The sequence below is a fragment of the Cheilinus undulatus genome, linkage group 14 (genome assembly GCF_018320785.1).
Source record: "Cheilinus undulatus linkage group 14, ASM1832078v1, whole genome shotgun sequence".
NCBI lineage: Eukaryota > Metazoa > Chordata > Actinopteri > Labriformes > Labridae > Cheilinus > Cheilinus undulatus.
In genome coordinates, this window is record NC_054878.1 from 14,003,910 (window position 1) to 14,022,089 (window position 18,180).

At 40.7% G+C, this 18,180-nt stretch overlaps 1 protein-coding gene across 3 annotated transcripts in view; it reads right to left on the reverse strand.

Moving 5' to 3' along the window:
- LOC121521774 (neurexin-3b) overlaps positions 1-18,180 on the reverse strand; it is a 536,400-nt gene that overhangs the window by 75,033 nt on the left and 443,187 nt on the right. For all 3 annotated transcript variants that reach the window (XR_005992887.1, XM_041805939.1, XM_041805938.1), the window contains one exon: positions 15,882-16,053. Coding sequence is in view for 2 of the 3 variants with exons in the window: in XM_041805939.1 (XP_041661873.1) it covers positions 15,882-16,053 (172 nt within the window). In the remaining variant the exon portion in view is untranslated. The remainder of the gene's footprint in view (positions 1-15,881; positions 16,054-18,180) is intronic.

The window sequence follows — 18,180 nt, forward strand, 5'->3', positions numbered from 1 at the left end:
ATCATTTATATTTTGCAATGACTGATCTGGGAAAGTGTCAAGCAGGAACAGCACACATCTCTGCTCTTCCCGTGCCTACAAGGAAAGTCTGAGTCTTCTGCCTCTCAGCTGTTTTCTACAGCTGAGAGGCAGAAGAGATACAAATTTTAAATGTCAGACAAAAACTACATTACATTTTAGTCTAGTTCTAGTCATCTTCATGAAAACTAAACTTACTTTTAGTTAGTTTTAGTCATCAATGGTCTATTTTTGGCTAGTTTTAGTCAAGTCTTTCTCATGGTAAAGGCTGTTGATGAAAATTTTTTGTCATTGTTTTAGTAGATGAAAATGAAACTACAATATACCACCTTTTTCATCAAAAGCATGATAAGGAAAGAGAAAAGCTGTTAAAAAGTGTCACTACCAGCCTGGTTGAAGACCATGCAGGGAAATGTTTTTTAACTTTTTCTTCACATTTTGGTCTTAGTGCATTAAAACAGTGTTTCAGGTAACTGAAAATGTATCTTTTGGGAAACTCTCGTTGGTGATTATTTTAGAAACTTTGTTTACAGTGTTTATTTGTAGATGGGAAAACAGAGTTTGGGCTTGTAACGTCACACTGTGCTCTGGTTTCCTCATCTGTTTGATATCACTGATGTGCAACGATATAACTTTCATTTGCATGGCCACCACGGATGCCAAACTTGTGTTAACTTGGCTGCCTGGACTTTTCAAAAGCCTGCACATACATAAACAGCTCGTCCCCCACTGTGACGATGAACAGAGATGCCTGGATGGACTACAGAGGTAGCTGCTGCTTCATATAACACTCCAAAAACACCAATCTCAGTGCCAATATCAGAGGGTTTAGATATATATTCTAGGTGGAACAACTTTGAAACTAAAATGGTCATTGCAGAGGCATGGCAAGACAATTTTTTGTGTATTCATTTCAATCTTGCTGTCTCTGAGTGAGCTGCTCTGCCTGCGCTGCATTGAAAGACAGACTACCAATGACATGACAAGCTCTTTACATCATGTGTGCATCTTCTGTATTTTAACATGAGCAAAGATTTAGAAATTGTAGCAGCTGGGGACGGCACAGAAAGAGAAAACTTACATCTTCAAAAACACCACCCGACATGTGGACTAGGCCAAAGTCACTAACTATTCTGGCATGTTTGCCTAAACTAAAAAATAGCAGTCTTCCTGTCCACTCTGCCTTTAGAGGCCATGAAGAAGCTCCAGTATTCATTTAAATGTGTTCATAAAAACTCAAAAAAACCCTCCCATCACATTAAAACACAGCTATGAAGTACTTGCTCTTCGTTACGTCCCAGCTCTGCATGCTGCCTCCTGAATTTGAAACTGCCCAGCTCTCACCTGCTGATTAAAATTGTACATAATGAGTGAACACAACAGTTACATTAAACCAGTCATTAAGCCACTTGTGTTCTACAGTAGCTGGGTAAACTTTAAGCTTGTTTCAGTTTCCTTGGTAATATTTCTCTATCATTCCTTTCCAACCCCCAGCATCGAGAGAAAAAGCAGCCCAGAGCTCGGTTTACACCCAGCTGGGACGGAGTGTGGATATGGCTGCGAGGGAGCCCAAGGAGCTAAAGGAGAGAGCGTGCAGCGTGCCAGAAGGTTAATCAGCTACCAACAGGACTCCCTCCCCCTTTCCTTTGATCTGCAGCAGGTTTCAGGTGGCAGCCAAATACACTCTCCTCTGGACAGGGGCCACAGAGGCAGGCATGAGGGTTGTATGTGAAACCTGACGGGGAAGAGTTTAGTACTAGGAGGGAGCAGGTGGAGGACTTACACACAGAATACATAAAGTCATCTATATTCTCGCTGAGCTGGAGTGAAACCACAGCTGAATGTGAGAGAAGGGTGCAGACACTCACAGTGCATTGCTAATGGTACGATCTCAGGTATAGCTCTTACATTGTTTCAGGTGATTAATGAGGTGACAGGCTCCTTGTAATGAATACACCACAAACTAATTGTTCGACTAATGAGAAAAATCTCTCTAGTTTGTCAATTTGATATTCGGTTTGTAAAGGTGACTCCAGAATGGACGACCTTGCCAATAAAAGCGGCATTGTTTGGTATAAAACCAGATTTTCAAAGCAGAGTGGATATTTCCACAAAGACATTTCATCAAACAACCCAACTGCAGAAAAAAAAAGCCCATTATGTGTTTGATGTTGCAGCGAGAGAGTCGCTGTTTCTGAATTTAAGATCTATTTCCTGAGTTTCTACTAACACACATTATTCGATTTAGACTGCTATGTACTTACAAAATAATAAGACTCATTTTTTTTGTGATTTAAGCATAAACTGTGCAGCGTTGTTTCTATTATAATGGTGTTTTGGATCTCAGGCACTGGCAACCCGAATTCTCTTTTCTTGTTGTGCCACATGTGGAAACAAAGCCAGCTCTTATGAATGAAAAATATTGTTGGAGTGGAGTACATGGCCAAAAATCAAATCTTAGCAAATGTAGTTGTCTACTTTCTACTAAAAGAATATGTCATTACACTTCATATAGACCACATAGGCATTAAAGGTCTAGAGAACCCTTCTTTTTTCAGGATATTACAAGCAAAAACAAGGCCAGAAATGCAACAATTTAAACAGCAGATTACAAGAGAAGTAAATATGTAATTGCTTTCCATAAAAGGGATGAAAAGTCAAACTCCTTCAAGTTTTGTTGTTCTCAGCTCTGTGTTAACACAGATTGAAAGCGTATTCATCTTTAGCTTAAAGGCTCAAATGTGCTGCCCCTTCCTTCCAACTGTTAACCCTGCCACAAAGTGGTGGAAGACAGGTGACCCCATCCAATCAGGGAGTTATGTGGAGGTCCATTTAGAATTGTATCGAAAGAGTGTAATTCATATAAACCAACAGACTTTTCAAACATTGTTTACCTTGAAATACCTCGAAGAAATGAGAACCGAATCAGGTTTGGACTATGTATCTAAATAGACATCCTTATAAATGGCTGCACACTGTTGGAACACTACAAAGCTGGTTTGACCTCCTCCTATCTTAATACAATTGGTAGCATTTGACCATGTGCCATCAAATTAAAAGGTTAAGAGCCTGTTACTGATGATGCTGTGTCTACTATTAGTTAGGAATTTTCAAATTAAAAGCTGTTCATGGAGGTAAATGGATGTGTGTTTATGCTAATATGCATGACTACATTTTATTTATAAGTTTGTCAAATGACCACGGACATTAGCAAATGCTTAATCATAAAATTGCTTCTTTAGTGCTACACTGTGTTTCAGAGTAGGTTAACATGCATCGTCCACATTTTGCTGCTTGTACCTGCTCAGCTGGGCGGCTGAATTAGGACCTTTTAATTGATGTAAAAGACCAACATTTCCATGATATGCCGCTGTTTCTGTGCTGTAACATGCTTTGTGTCTATGTGTCTCTTTTAGCTCCAGTCATTGCCGTTACTATTTTTTCCCTCCCAGCCAAAACAATGTCTAAATGTTTCCCCTGTGGTGGCAGCTTTTCAGTCAACACAAACACTGGCACGCCGACAGTCATCTGCTGGTCGCTCGGCTCGTTCTATTCAGTTTGCTTGCCAGACTAATCTCGCCGGGGTTCCATCACAGGGCCGGTGCTGAGAGCCCATCAAAACTGTGAAAATGGCTACCGTGACAGGCTCCTGGCTTTCTCTCCATTTGGGGATGATGAGTACATTTGATATACTGCAGCCCTGTCCAAAAAATCATCATTCCAAAGCTCCAGTCCATAGCACGGCTGCTGCAGCCGCTGGTTTTGAATATCCTGCACCACCCACCTCCTTTCCAATCTACACCTTGCTTTCATCTCCATCTCACCTGCTCTATTCACTCTTCTGACCGAGTCTTTTCTATTCTCTCTTTCTCCTCTGCCCCCGCTATTCTCTCTCTTTCTAATGCAATCTGCAATCCATGCTCTCTTCTTGGCTGAATCATACTCTTTAGCTACAGACACAATCCTGCTATCATTTATCTACTTTGTACTCACTCTTTCTTCTTCTTTTTTATTCTCCTAAAGCAATCTATTGGCATATATCAGCTTTCCCACCCTATTCCTGTCATCCACTTCATTAAATATTTCATTTCTGTCCACATCTGTCCCTGTCTTCCCCTCCATCCTCCTGTTCTCTCTCCAACGTCACACAAAGCGAGGGTGTAAATTCATCATTTATCAGGTTGCTCTGAAATTTATGGTGTTGAAAGGATGAATTAGACCGGCGGCTTCGACACTCGGCTTAGTCTGAGGTTCCGAGAGCGACAGAGATCATGTCTCTGATAGAGCTAATCGTGTTTGGCCCGGGGGACGCACAGGGGATTTATCTTGCTCCTGAGGAATTGTTTTGTCTGTATTTCAAGACAAAGACTGGCAGTTATTTTGAAACAGTGCTGCACATTGTGTCTGTTTCAGGTGGTGGCGGTTAATGCGCATCAGAGCATGCACGAAGGTCTTTGTACATTTGGGCGCATCTGAAAAAGAAAACAAGGCTGCCCTTGTTATGACCGACCCTCTTGTACCCACCACAAATGATGGAACACAAACACAGCTTCCCCGAGGCCCGAGCTGAGTAGTTAGGCCAATGGTCATTCATCTGAGACAACGCCTGAACCTCGGCCAGCTCCGGCGAAAAGTCTGATGCACAATTTCCGCCTGGCTCGGCCTTGTAAGTCTTTGATTCAAAGATTCAAACCGGCGCAAAAAGATCATGTAATCCAAAATCAAAGAGTGCGGGGATTCGGAGTGTTATATAAGGAAATTGGAACCCTCTCGCTAAACAAAGACAAGCCCCTGCAGTAATGTGGGTTGTCACAAAAGTACACACGATTGTAGTGGAGATGCACGGCTCTGATGAGGAACGAAAGGAAAAAGGATGAGAAACGCAGATAAAGAGGAATTTGAGGACAAAAAAAGACCAGAGATCTGAGAGGGCACTGTTAGAGGGAGGGGATAATTAGAGAAAAGGGAGAGACAAAGCAATCACATACAAATACACACTGAACATGTGTAAGCTGCAGGAGAAATGCTGTCATATAGGATCAGGAGGGTTTTTTGCTAGATGGAAGAATAGGACCCTGAAATGCAAAAATCCCACCTATTCCTCTATATTTATCAGCGCTACAATACACGATTTTTATCTTGTAAACCTGTTTGTGAAAATCACTGGGTATTAATTAAAAAAACAACATCTGTCTGCAAATATCCTCACAGCTTTGACTAAAAAATGGTTTGGCAATAGAGATAACATGCTGCAGTCTAGTTTAAGACCAGTGCAGACTAAAAAACTATAAAAAAAAAGCAATTAAAAACTATAAACAAAAAAAGAAGAACTTTTGACAGAGTATACCAACATTTTCTGAGAAAGTGTAGGGTTTATTTTATTCCGATGAAAGTCTTTTCATTCATAAGAAAGAAGATGACCCGTGTACAGAGCTATTAAACAAGAAAATTGTACAGCTTCTTCTATCTGTATGCAATAAGAACACTTTACTGTAGAGCTGCTGATGTAGCTTCACTTCAATCAACATTGTGCAATGCTATGGCTCTGAAAGGTTCTCAAGCCTTCTTCTCAGTCATTCAAACAAAATAGAGCACAGAAAATTATTATCAAATAATATGAAGGACGGCTTGCATTGAGGAATAGTCGCTATTCAGGATCATACTCACTGACCACTCAGCTGTTTGCACAGTGGCTCAGGATGATTACTAATTATACAAATGGAAAGGCTATGACTGCACAAAGCCAATACAGGAAATGGATTTGAAAGAAGTGAAGAGACTGGGAGCTCAGTCTGTAGGGACTTTGACTTGAAACCAGTGGGTAGATGGTTCTTGTCCCAAAGTATTAATGTCACAAAGCCCGCACTGGATAGTTCAGTGGTTGACATCACTGACCTTTGGCAAGGTCCTTAACACCATACACACTGTGGAAAGAATCAGATTTTTTGGTTTATTTGTGGTGCAGAAGGCCATGCAGCTGCTCTTCGGCATTGGAGTCAATAATATGTTGCCCTTCTTGGTGCTAAGTATCTGTGATGTCTTCTGCGTATTCCCCTTTATGCTGAATGTACCTGCAGCTGAGAGCAAGACAACAAACGTCTTAATTGCTCTGGCGATCTTTGTGTGCAGCCCCTTACTCTGACTTCTCTCAATTGGTGCATGACCATGCAGGATTATAGTTCTGGATGTGTTTGTGATCCTGGTAGATGTGTGTGGAGCATGTTCAAAAAAAAAGAGTGCAAAAACTGAATTGACTTTCCAGGATAAAAAAAAAGCCGACCTTCTACTTTCCTTCTTTATACTTACATTTATATCTCAGTGTACAATTTAGTAAAGATTATTTAACTCTTCTCAGGGTCTCTGCCTGTTAAAAGGCAGTTTTTCCTTCACCTGTAGCTTTGCTAAATATTGGCAGGTGCTGTGTTCATGATGATGGATAATTGTTGGGTCTTTGTAAAGGTATTAGACAGAGAAGAGTCTAGACCTGCTCTTTTAGAAGGGTGTCTAAGACATAACATCTGTTATAAATATACAAAAAAAGAAGATTTGATTAGCTGAATGAGAATTATGCTTCATTTTAATGCTTGTAATCTTTGTTCTATAAAAGGGACACATGCAATTATCTTTAAAAAGGTTAAAGTTGACACCCTCTTGGTCAGTAAGACAAATTATTAGTAATTTATCAGATCAGGCCTTTGTTATAATGCTATATCTGAATTGTAATGCTGTTGCCCACCACTAGTGAAGGCTGTAGCTCTGGTTGTTGGCTACTGTCATGCTTCTATAAGGCTCTACTGCTGGGACATAAACAAGCACAGAGAATGGATAGCAACAAAGAGAAGCAGCGTGGCTTGGTGGGTATTTGAGTCAACTTAAAATGGCATATAAGCACTGAAAGGATGCAATTCATCGCCAAGTTTGACAAAGACATAAGGGTATTTACTTGAAAAAAGAACTGAGGGTTGGTGGTGCTAGCAACGCGAATGTTGGCCATTTGGGCTACGTTCAGTAACCTCTCCTCAGTTTTGATGGTGGTCTGAGTGTTTTCACTGACTTTTATCTGAGTTCAAACTCACATTTAACCAACTTGAATTAATCAGTCGAAACAGCTTTATCTCTGAAAGTTCCCAGTATCCTCCCCTGCGTATGAGCACTAAGCATAAGTATAACCAGTCATATTCCTTTTACAAACTTTGCTTTGTCATACCTGTCATACAGTCTATTTTTCTGGCTGAACTGAAATCTTCTTTGATATTAGATAAAACAAAGACAGGGTTCAGCTGGGTTAATAAACTACATCAGTCTAATCTAACAAAGTTGCTCTTTAAACTGTCATGAAAGTTTTTGTATCACATTATAAATTTAGCTTTGTTTAGACATAATCATCAGCCTCCTTGTGTTTCTTGTCAATCTTCAACAACATCCCCACATTAGCAGATACAGTACAGTATGAGTCATAAAACCAGTGGGTTTAATGTTTGTATAGCTGCTAGATATTACATGTGAAAACAACTGAAAAACTAAAAAGACAAAAGTAAAATGATATGTTGAGAATTCTCAGGTTTGGGTGCCAGTTAGCTTGTGTCTTTAATGTTGACTGAAGTGAGTACAAAGAGAATGGAAGAACAATGCAACCATGTCAAATCTCTTCATGCAGTGCATTGAACAATGGCAGGCGACCTATGACTTTGTGTCCAAAGTTCCTTTTAAAAGTGGACATTTAGTGTTTCTCTGTATGACATGTATGTAAAGACACTAACGTTAAACCTATGAAGTCACTGTTTCTCAATTTATTGCTTTCAGTCACGTAACAGGCCTGGGCAGGAAGAGGTTAGGACTGTGGCAGCTAACTTTGACCACTATGTGGAGCTATAGCTCAGGGACTTAAAATTATCCAACTCCTTAAAACAGCACATTTTTACTTCACCTGTCAAGCATAGAAATACTCAAGACAGTCTGGCTACAGATCTCAGACCACATCTGTGAGATGCCTTATCTGTCAGGACAGAAATAAATGCTAAAACTTAAAAAAAAACAAAAACAAAAACAAAAACAAAAACAAAACAAACAAACAAACAAAAAAACAGGATTAAACTTCCAGTTAGGGTAAGGGTTAAGAAACCAAAAGTTTAAATGTAAACACCTGACCTTCAAAACCTAATTACAAAACCTTTAACAAAGCCGAGTTAATAGTCTACTCACAGGAAAAAGCTCATCCTCCATGAAAACAACCTCGCACAGCCAGTGTAACTAAACCTAAGCTAATGAAGCTAATCAAACTACTTTAGATCCGTTAGCTAATGTTATGTTTGCTAAGCTAGGCCCATTTTACAAGAAGTTACTGAAATGAGGGCTTGTTTTAGCTGACATAGTTGCATTGTCCTACAAAGGGATGTTAACTACGTAGCTAGTGTAGCTATATGAGCTTAAGAGACAAAGCATTAGCTTATGTAGCTAATGCAGTTTCATGGCTTTGAGATTAGCTACATTAGCAACATGGCTATGTTACCTATGTAGCTAATGTAGCTATCAATGTTTCATTGACTTTAGCCTTAGCTACATTGGCTGCATGGCTACTACATTTAAAACAGCTCTACATACAATTAATCCTCTGACTTTAAAAAAAAAAAAAAAAAATTTTATCTATGAGATGGTGCTTAGTCTGTAATGCTTACAGTGTGGTCATTTCATAAATGTAACTGCCAGACCATGTATATAAATAAAGTTTAATTTAGAAAGAAATCTAAAACAGGAAGTACGTTGTACCAGCAAATTACGTCACCTCCATCCTGACAGATGCAGCGTCTCATAGTAGTGGTCTGTGGGCGGGTGAGTCTGAGGTCTGTGGTCTGCAGCCAGACCTCTCTCAAAAAACTGAGATATTTGTACATTTTGTCTCTTTTGACCCCATATAACACAGAGACACAATTAAAAGCCCTTTAAATAGAAAATCCCCAGCCAGAACTTAATTTAGTGATGTTTTCATACTGGTTAAGTAGTGGAGACTCCCTCTCTCACAGAGACATCAAGATGAAAGTCTATAAAAGTATGCACAGTTTTATGTACTTTCAACATCTTTGGGTCAATAATGCTGCTGTTTGCTAAAAATGAGGGTTGAGAATTCCTTCATAATAAAAGCCTTGTTCAGTGCTAATCAGCTAAGTTGAGCTAGTTCATATAAGTGGACAAGGCATGAGGAACACCGTCAGCTGTCACTTCCAGTCAACATTTTTGTGATGTTGGTGCTGTAAAAGGCAGTCATATTTTGATCAACTTATTGCTATATTTCATGTTGAGTTAGGGGAAGTCTTTCCAGCACTACCAGCTATTGTAACCTACACTGACAGCAGAGTGTCTAACAGTATTAGTCCACTATTTGCTCCTCCTTAGGATTGGATTCTGTAGAAGTATAACCCGGGCTTGTCTCCTCAGATGTTTGCTTCCAGTTAGATAAAACAGTCTTTCATTTAGAAATGAGAATAAAACTGGCTAAAACACCTACGGAAGGGGCAAGAGACCGCCATATTCTCTGTAGTTTAAACAACCAATCATTAAGGGTTAGCTTGCAGTTAACTAGCCAGTCACAGTGATGCTTCTATAGCAGCTCTCTCACTTGCCCTCTTGCTTTCTCCCCTCACCTTGTGGTTCTGAGAGCACAGCCGCTGTGCAATACACACCAGTTGCTACTTCTTCTAACATTTTTTTGATGTATATTGATCGACTGTGTATTTGTCCTCTAAGTCAGACATAACTAGCAGAATGGAACAGACAGTTACAGTGACAAAAGCTGGCGTGCATGGTTTGAGTGTGATTTTGCAGGTGAGGCTTAGGTGGTAGAAGAAAGATGTCCATGTTGCACACTGCAACTTTAATATTAAAAGCATGCCAGGCGGTAGAATCCTCTCGCTGCTATTTAAAGTAGACCCTAAGGCCTCTGTCGTTCAGTAAGACAACTTCACAAACACTGCTGTTAAGACGTCCAATTTACCAGTCTGGCTATTTTTTCAGGCAGCCTTGAATGACAAGCAATCCACCGGCACCTTTGTCTTCAGCAGAGAGAGAGGGCATGCCCAGATCCGGTAACTGTTTATCGAACGCCCTGAGAGTCCTGTGGCGGCTGCCGCCTTCAAGTTAAGCATGGGGAGAGTGCGAGAAAGCAGTCGATGAGTCTGGACCCCAACATGTAATTACTCATGAGATGACAACGCCTTTACAAGGGAGGGAGGGTGAAAAAAAAAAAATCAATCATTGTTGAATTACTATCACTGAGTGCTCTGCAAATTACCTGTGCAGAAGAGAAAAAGAAATTACCACGCATTCGATCCCCACCGACCTCAACTCCTTTCTAAGACAATGGCAGGCAGACAGAAAAAAAAAACCTCGGAGGGATCACTTGGAAGGAATTCAACACTAAAAAAGCCTGATTTCTTTTTGTTGTGCATTGCTTAAAAGGAGATGCAAACCAGACAAGTGTTTAGTAGTGATTTTTTGAATAGATGCTTTCTTTTGATCAGAGATATCAACAGACATATCAATAGATCACAGAGGAAACAACCACTGAATGCTCAAAAGGAAAAAATTTTCAACAATTACAGTGCCTAAAAAAGGAATTAACCCCTTGGATGTTTTACCATTTCATTGATTTCAAGGATCAATCATGGCCAATATAATTTGCCTTTTTTTTCATTATAAGTGACTGCATAAATATAACCCTATTCAAGTCAGTATTTAGCCACCATAGGCTGCAATCACAGCACTGCTCAAGCTCTGTCAGGTTGAACTAGGATTGGGCAAGTCCAGCCACAAATTCTCTATTGGATTGAAGACTGGCTGTTGACTCAGATGCTCCAGAACATTCACCTTGTTGGCTTTAGTTCTCTTGCAGACTGAATAAGATTGTCCTCCAGGATTTTCCGATATTTTACTGCATTCATTTTACTCTATACTTTTACAAGCTTTCCAGTACTGGCTGCAGAGAAGCAACCCCACAGCATGATGCTGCCACTGCTGTGCTTTACAATGGGGATGGTGTTTTTGTACTGACAATTCCAACTACAAGAAAAGCACAGAATATACACGCAATAAAAGGAAATTACACATTACCAGCTAGACTACCTACCACACAGAGTGCTCATGTGCAAGCAGGTGCCAGGAAGGTATAGCACTTATGAATACACAAGACGAGGGACATTTGGGACTGCAGTCTGTTTTGTTGAGCAGTGTGACTGAGGTAGGAAGGAAAGAAAAGTTTGAAACTATCGATCTTCTGAGCCTGGTGTACGACAATTTTTCCATAGATGGTGTTAAAAGACGGCTGTTCTTCCCTCCCAATCACTTTCATTGATGTTTTTACCAGGTTATTTATTTTGGACCTGAGCTGTACAGAGAGATTGCCAAACCAAGCTGACATGCCATATTTGATCAAACTTTCAATAACTGCGTTGTAAAACGTGCGCATTATCTTGGAGCTAACTCCAAACAGTCTCAATCTGTGCAGAAAGTGAAGTCTCTCAGCCAACCTCGCACAAAGATATTCTACCTGTGCTGTCCATTTAAGAAGGCTGTCAAACTGGACACCCAGGTATTTATAGGAGCCCATCTGCTCAATCACACTACTGTCAATGGTAACAGGATCATGCAATCCCACCACTGGAGGGTCAAAAATCATTTGAAGTGTTTAGCATCTTGTCTGATGGCCAAAAAGCACCATTTTGGTCTCATCAGACCAAAGAACTTTCTTTCACCTTTTGGTGAACTCTAGTCCAGATTTAATCTGAGCTTTCTTCAACGGTGGCTTTGTCTTTGCCACTCTCTCATAAAGCTTTGACTGGTTAAAAACCCGGGCAGCAGTCGTTGTATGTAGAACCTCTCCAATCTCAGCTACTGAAGCTTGTAACTCCTTCAGAGTAGTCATAGGTTTCTTGTGGCCTCTCTCACTGGTCTCCTTCGTGCACGGTCACTCAGTTTGTGAGGACGGTCTGATCTAGACAGATTCACATATGTCCCATATCCATTCCATTTCTTGATAATGGATTTAACTGAGCTTTGGAGATGCTCAGTGCCTTGGCAATGTTTTGTATCCTTCCCCTGACTTACATTTCTCACTTACTTTTTGTGCTCTTTTGTCTTCATGGTGTAATGGTAGCCAGGAATACTGATTAACCAGTGACTGGACCTTCCAGACACAAGTGTCTATACACTACAATATCTAGAGACACATTCACTGCACTCAGGCGATTCCCATTTCACTATTTGTGAGACTACTAGCTCCAGCTGGCTGGACCTCTGTTGAATTAGGCCAGCCACTTTGAAAGGGTTGAAAATTTATGCAGTCACTTTTCTTACATTGCATATTTTTGTTTAATTGATATTGCTTTGTAGAAATCTGTTTTCACTTTGACATTAAGGAGGGTTTTTTGTCATTTTTTTGTAATAAAAGTCAAATTATATTGATAACTGATTTATACAATCAATAAAAGGATACAACATCAAAGGGGGTGAAACTTTTTGAAGGCACTGTATAATGATGGAGAGGGCTTAACTGTTTTGATGTTCTTGCCAATAAAATAGCTTAATTTTAAACAACAGTGACAAAAACTACATCTGTGCATCATCATGGCCACATTTGTCTGATTATGTCAACTCCTTCATGTGAGTGTGAACGTGAGAGAGACGTCATTCTCATGCGTGCCGTGTGCTGTTTGTAGAGTTTCTCAGTATTTTCCAGTAGAAATGTGGCTGAAGCACAGTTATGAAACCCGTCTAACGTTATCTGCTCAAAGAAAAAGCGAAAGACAGCCGACGGCAAAAGAAAGCCAGAGACAGAAGAGATTAACATCACCTGCGCTGGCATTGAACCAAACCAAAACAGCGTGCCAGGTCATGCCAGGAGACTCTGCTGCCCTGTCCTCGGTGAAGGCATGCGACTTGGAGCACGCTGTAGGGCTGCTGAGACATAGGGCTGAGAAGTGAAAGGGATCAACTCCTATTTATGTGCTTCTTACCAATGAGTAGCATCAGCATTTTTTACCAGTGTTTGGAAGGAAACTATTTTAGCTAGTGATGATGGTTGTATTTCTGGACACTCTTCTGTTCACATTAGCGTCACATCCGCTAGTGTAACACTATTTATTCTTTAACCCTGTCTGTTGGTTCTGCATCCATTTCTGTCCAATTACGTGTGATGCTTTGGCAAAATTTCACCTCAGAGATCTATGACTTTTGGAGCAATCTTTAGTCATTTCAACCTCTTCTTTTCTCAGCTGCAGCTTTGTGCCTGTGCTGCTTCACTGTGTCTACTCTTTCTGACTAAGTGAAAAGGAAGAGTGGGTAACAGCGAACGAGGAAACAAAGGTGCCCTCTCCTTAGCTGGCTGCCGTAAAGACACAGATATCAAAGAGCAGGAGAGCCAACTTAATTTAATTGACTGTTATGTAGAAGCAGGAGAGGATTTTTCCCTTCCTTCCCCTCCCCCTTCCTCACCTCTTCTCTCGCTCTCTCACCTAGCTAGCTGAGCGGCACATCTCAGTGCCAAATGAAGGGAGCGCCTGAGCCTCCAAATGGAGAGAGCTCTGTTTGATGACCCTATTTGTATTCTGCTGCTGCGCTGCTTCTGCTGACCTGGGAATGAGAGATACAGGCACGCTGCAGCTTTATCTGGCCAGCAGGCCACCCCTTGCTCTCTGCCTCCATCCCTTCCTCGCCTGCCCAGCGACTAAAAAAAAAACCTCTTGGTGCCTTCAAATCCCCTTCCCTGAATTCAGCTGACCAGATGTTGCACAGCCAATGCCTCTTGCTAGACAAAAGATTGGAGCTTGGTGTGCTCCTCTCCTGCGGAGTCAGGTTTGAGGGTGAGAAAGTAAAGATTTTGCAGGAAATGTCTGCCACAGGGGTAAAGTGCGCCAAAGCCAACACAAGATGCCTCTTACAGCTCTTCTAACATCCAGTCAGTGAGCAAACTCCTGCAGATGGAGCACGAAAAACTGTCCAAATACACTATGAGTGATTTCAAAGTTCAAGGAGGGGGTGAAATTTATTTTTCTGAATAATGTGTGGGTCATTTGTTCATAACTTTGTAGATTTTAATCATGCCCTTAGCTAGAATGATTCATTTTTGGGGTTTGTGCACTGTGCATTCAAATTATATAGGCTGTAATAAAAATGATATTGATTAACTGTCTGCCAGAACAGCTGAATTTTCTTACATCCTGTGGATCAAACAAGATCTGCAGTTTGTCAGTCATGGAAAGTAGTTTTTCACTGTGTTGTCAATGTCGACAAAAACGCCAAGAAAATATAATCAATCTTAAAAGATTAAAGTTAGCTGAAGTGCAGCTTGTGTGCAAAACTTGGAAAAGAATAGAAATAGAGAAGAGGTCGCTTAAGGCTCACTTTAGCTTCTTTTACACATGACAATTTATACCAACACTTAAGTTATATAAATTTTGATTACTTTCCCACCTTCCTTACATAACTATAAAGGTTTAAAAAAGAACTGATGAAAGGGGGCGGTCTTTTAGGGGGCTTTACTTCTCCTTCATGACCGTTCAACGGACATTCAATTCTCATCCATTCTCTGCTCTGGTGTAGTCCATCTCACTGCAAAGTGAAGCTAACATCAGACATACAGTATGCCTACATCACCTATCTCATCCTTTGACAAAAGTTTGGAAAATGTTCATAGTATTTCACTTGATTGTCTATCTTGTTGTAACTCAATCTTTCTTTTTTCTGCATCCCCCTCTTTTTTCTTCCTGCATCTCCCTTCTTCGTCTGCAGCTCAGTCTTCTTTTTTTTAATCTCTTTTTCTGAATCTCCTTCTTCTTAGTTGTGGTTTCTCCTTCTCTCTTTCTGTATCTTCCTCTTTCGTCTTTTGCTGGATCTTCCTCTTGTTTTTTTCTGTCCCTCCCTCCTCTTTTTCCTGAATCCACCTCTTCATTTGTTCTTTCTACATTTCCCTCCTCTCTCCTGAAGAATCTTCTTCTCATTTTTGGCACCTCATTCTCTCATTACGCATCTCTCCTCTTTTTCTGCATCCTCTCTTCTTTTTTCTGTCCCTCCCTCTTCTTTTCTGTCAATCCCTTTTTTCTGCAACTCTTCTCCTTTTCTGTATCTCCCTCTTTTTTCTGCCTTTCCCTCTGGCTTCTCCTTCTGTCCTCTCTCTTCTTTTTCCTGCATCTACCTGCTGTCCTCTTTATGCATTTCCTCCCTCTCTCTTTCGGAATTTCCCTCTTCTCTTTTCCTCAATCTCCCACTGTCATTCTTCCCTTCTCTTTCCTCTGTTCCTGCTTCTCTCTCTTCTCCATTTCTCTATGTCCCTCTACCCCTTTGTACAACATACGTCTGACTGTACCCAAGGTTTCTGCCTGGTTAAAGGAAGTTTTCCTGTATGCTTGCTTAATGTTGTCTAGTCTAGACATGCTTTCTTTGTAAAGTTATCATTGGCTATGAATTGGCACTATACAAAGGAAGATTGATTAATTATGATTTGCTGGTGTGGCTTGACTCGTACTGCTTGATGCTTCCCCGTGATCCCTGGTGGTATAGCTTGTATTGCTTTACAAAAAAAGAGAATAAATAAGCTTTTATAGTGTGTACTGTTGTAAAATTGTTCATGGACATCTTCATGAGGGGAAACTGGAACAATCTGATGCCCACTAGTACATTTCACTTCTAGTTAGGAATCTGTGTTGGTGTTTTGAGAAGTTTGCCAAATATAAAGAGAAAACCATTTCTGTAAAACTTTTTTTTTTGCATTTTTGTTGGAGCCCGTTGCTGAGGTGGTGTCCAGTAGTTTGAGAGCTGTAATTTTACTCTCTATCTTGCAGAAATAAACCAGACAGGAATAGAAAGAGAGGCAGTACCTGTAGGAAAGTGCTCATTCACTGGCCAGTTGTCCACTTGCAACGTGGCGTTGCCCCCGTTCCTGGTGAATCTCACCAAATGGTATTTGCCATCATTTACCGGCGTATTCGCCTCCTTAACGCTGATGTCCACTGTCCCGATGTTAAACGTCACTCCTACTTTTCCTTGTTCCTGGAAAAACACAAAGAAAAGAAGAGTTGGTGCTACAAATCTTTGGACGCAGACCTCCACCAAGCCAGATTTTTCTCAGCCAGAACATTTACATCTCAAACACAAGCAAATCTACAATTTATGATTACTACTTTGTCGAGGTTCTGCCTTTCGCTCTTCACTGGTTAATTAATTATAAATAAACTAACTGTAAGAAGTTCAATAAAGCTACTTGGATGAATGCCTTCGGCTGGTGCTAATGGTGAACTGCTCAGAGAACCTGAGGACGCTAGCTCGCTACGCTTCATTATACCACTGTAATGTGATGAAAATAGGCTGCCAGCAGAGATTGTAATGATGAGTAATGCTCCCTGCAGCCTGTCACTGCAAAAACTGGCAGGACTGATGCCTTTTTTTCTGCAACAGCCCTTCCAAACTGGATGAAAACCATACGTTTTGTTTAGCTCTTAATGTTAAACCAGTTTAACCATGACCATAAATTGCGATCCCACCCCATCATTCCCTGACTCATCTCCCCCCATGACCCCACTAATTTTCATGAGCTGCCAGTGTGTTTTATTGCGACTGTTTGCGTATTCATGGGCATGTAGGCGTTACAAGCGAAAAGGGTTGGAGAGCGGAGGCAGGGCTTGAGTGAGAGGCGATGAGGAAGAGCAGTGTTTTCTGTGTCATTTGTTTTAATCCCCCGCAGGGAATCTCTCAGTGTAATTACCTACTTTAGAAGCCACGAGCAGAGGGACCATTTCTCATAACAAAACCGAAATTAAGAAGGCATGCACATGGGGGCAGACACATATTGTTAACTGATCATCTGAGACACTGGCCTCGGCTAACTGTTACAATGCCGAGCTTGATAATGTCAAGTCGGATTTAACAGTGCTTATGTTCAGGAGAGCCTGCCACGACTTAAATGATACAACACTTAAACCTGATAGGGCTCTATTTAACGTTATGGGCACTTACTATAGAGGGGGATTTAATAAGGCCAACCTATTCTTTACACAGTCCTTCCTGCTTTTACATGCATACAGCTTTATTTTATATAACACACTAGATTGTTAAAGACAGCTGTTTAGTGTACAGTTATAAAGCTTGACATTTCACATTTACTTCAGTCTTTGCCCCCAACACTTAGCCTTACCCCCTGATTTTGAACAACCCTCTGCCCCAGGAAACAGAGTTACAAGGGGTAGTGGTGAAATCATCTTGCTGTAGAAGCCCTGACAAAATGGGACGACCCTTCAAGCTCTTTCAAGCTTTTCAAAATCAAAAGGAGCATTATGCATTGGAACAACAATAAATCATGATTCACTGTTGTCATGATTATGCAGATGATTCTCAAAGCATTTGGGAAGCTTGCCCATAACATCCTGTCAGGAGTGTGCCTCTCAAAAATCCATTTGAAGGGCCATTTAGCTATAGTATCTCACCCTTTCCCTCCATTGCTGTAAGAATCTGGACACCCTATCCCTAGACGTGAGCGTGCAAAACACTAGGGTAGGGCTAAGTGGTAAGGGCGAAGGCTGAACTGGGATTGAGCCTACTTTTCAGTTCTGTTTTATTGAAAAAGTTATGAATGCAAACATTTCCAGTTAAACGCATTTCCATTCAATGGTGTTTGCCATAAACTTAGAGAATGCTTCTCTTCATAGACCAGCATTAACTGTGTAAATACAAGCTTAGTGAAGGTGGCAGAGTAAAACTCATACCTGATTTAGTTTGGATGGGTTTGAAGAATGTACTATATGTTAAATTTCTTTTAACATATTTTCTAACACCCCGCGAACTCCAGTGGGATAAGTGGTATAAAATGTGGATGGCTGGATATTTTCTTATTATCCACTACAGTTAAGAGTTTTGTTGAAATAAAAAAGTTTGTGAGCTCAAGTGAAAGGGTAAAAACTAAAACAGAGTGCCTGATCATAAATGACTGTGTAGCTGTTTTGCCCAATAAACTAAATCAAAACACATGCAAAGGGTTAAACTAATCTTAACTGTGCTGTAGAGCAAAAAGCTTTGTGCACCAGTGCTGTTTGCACACTTTTAAATGGCTTATTTTGCAGTCATTAAGGGGGAATAATTGCCCCTTTTCTGCACATATCTGCCTTACAGCAACAAGTGTCATTC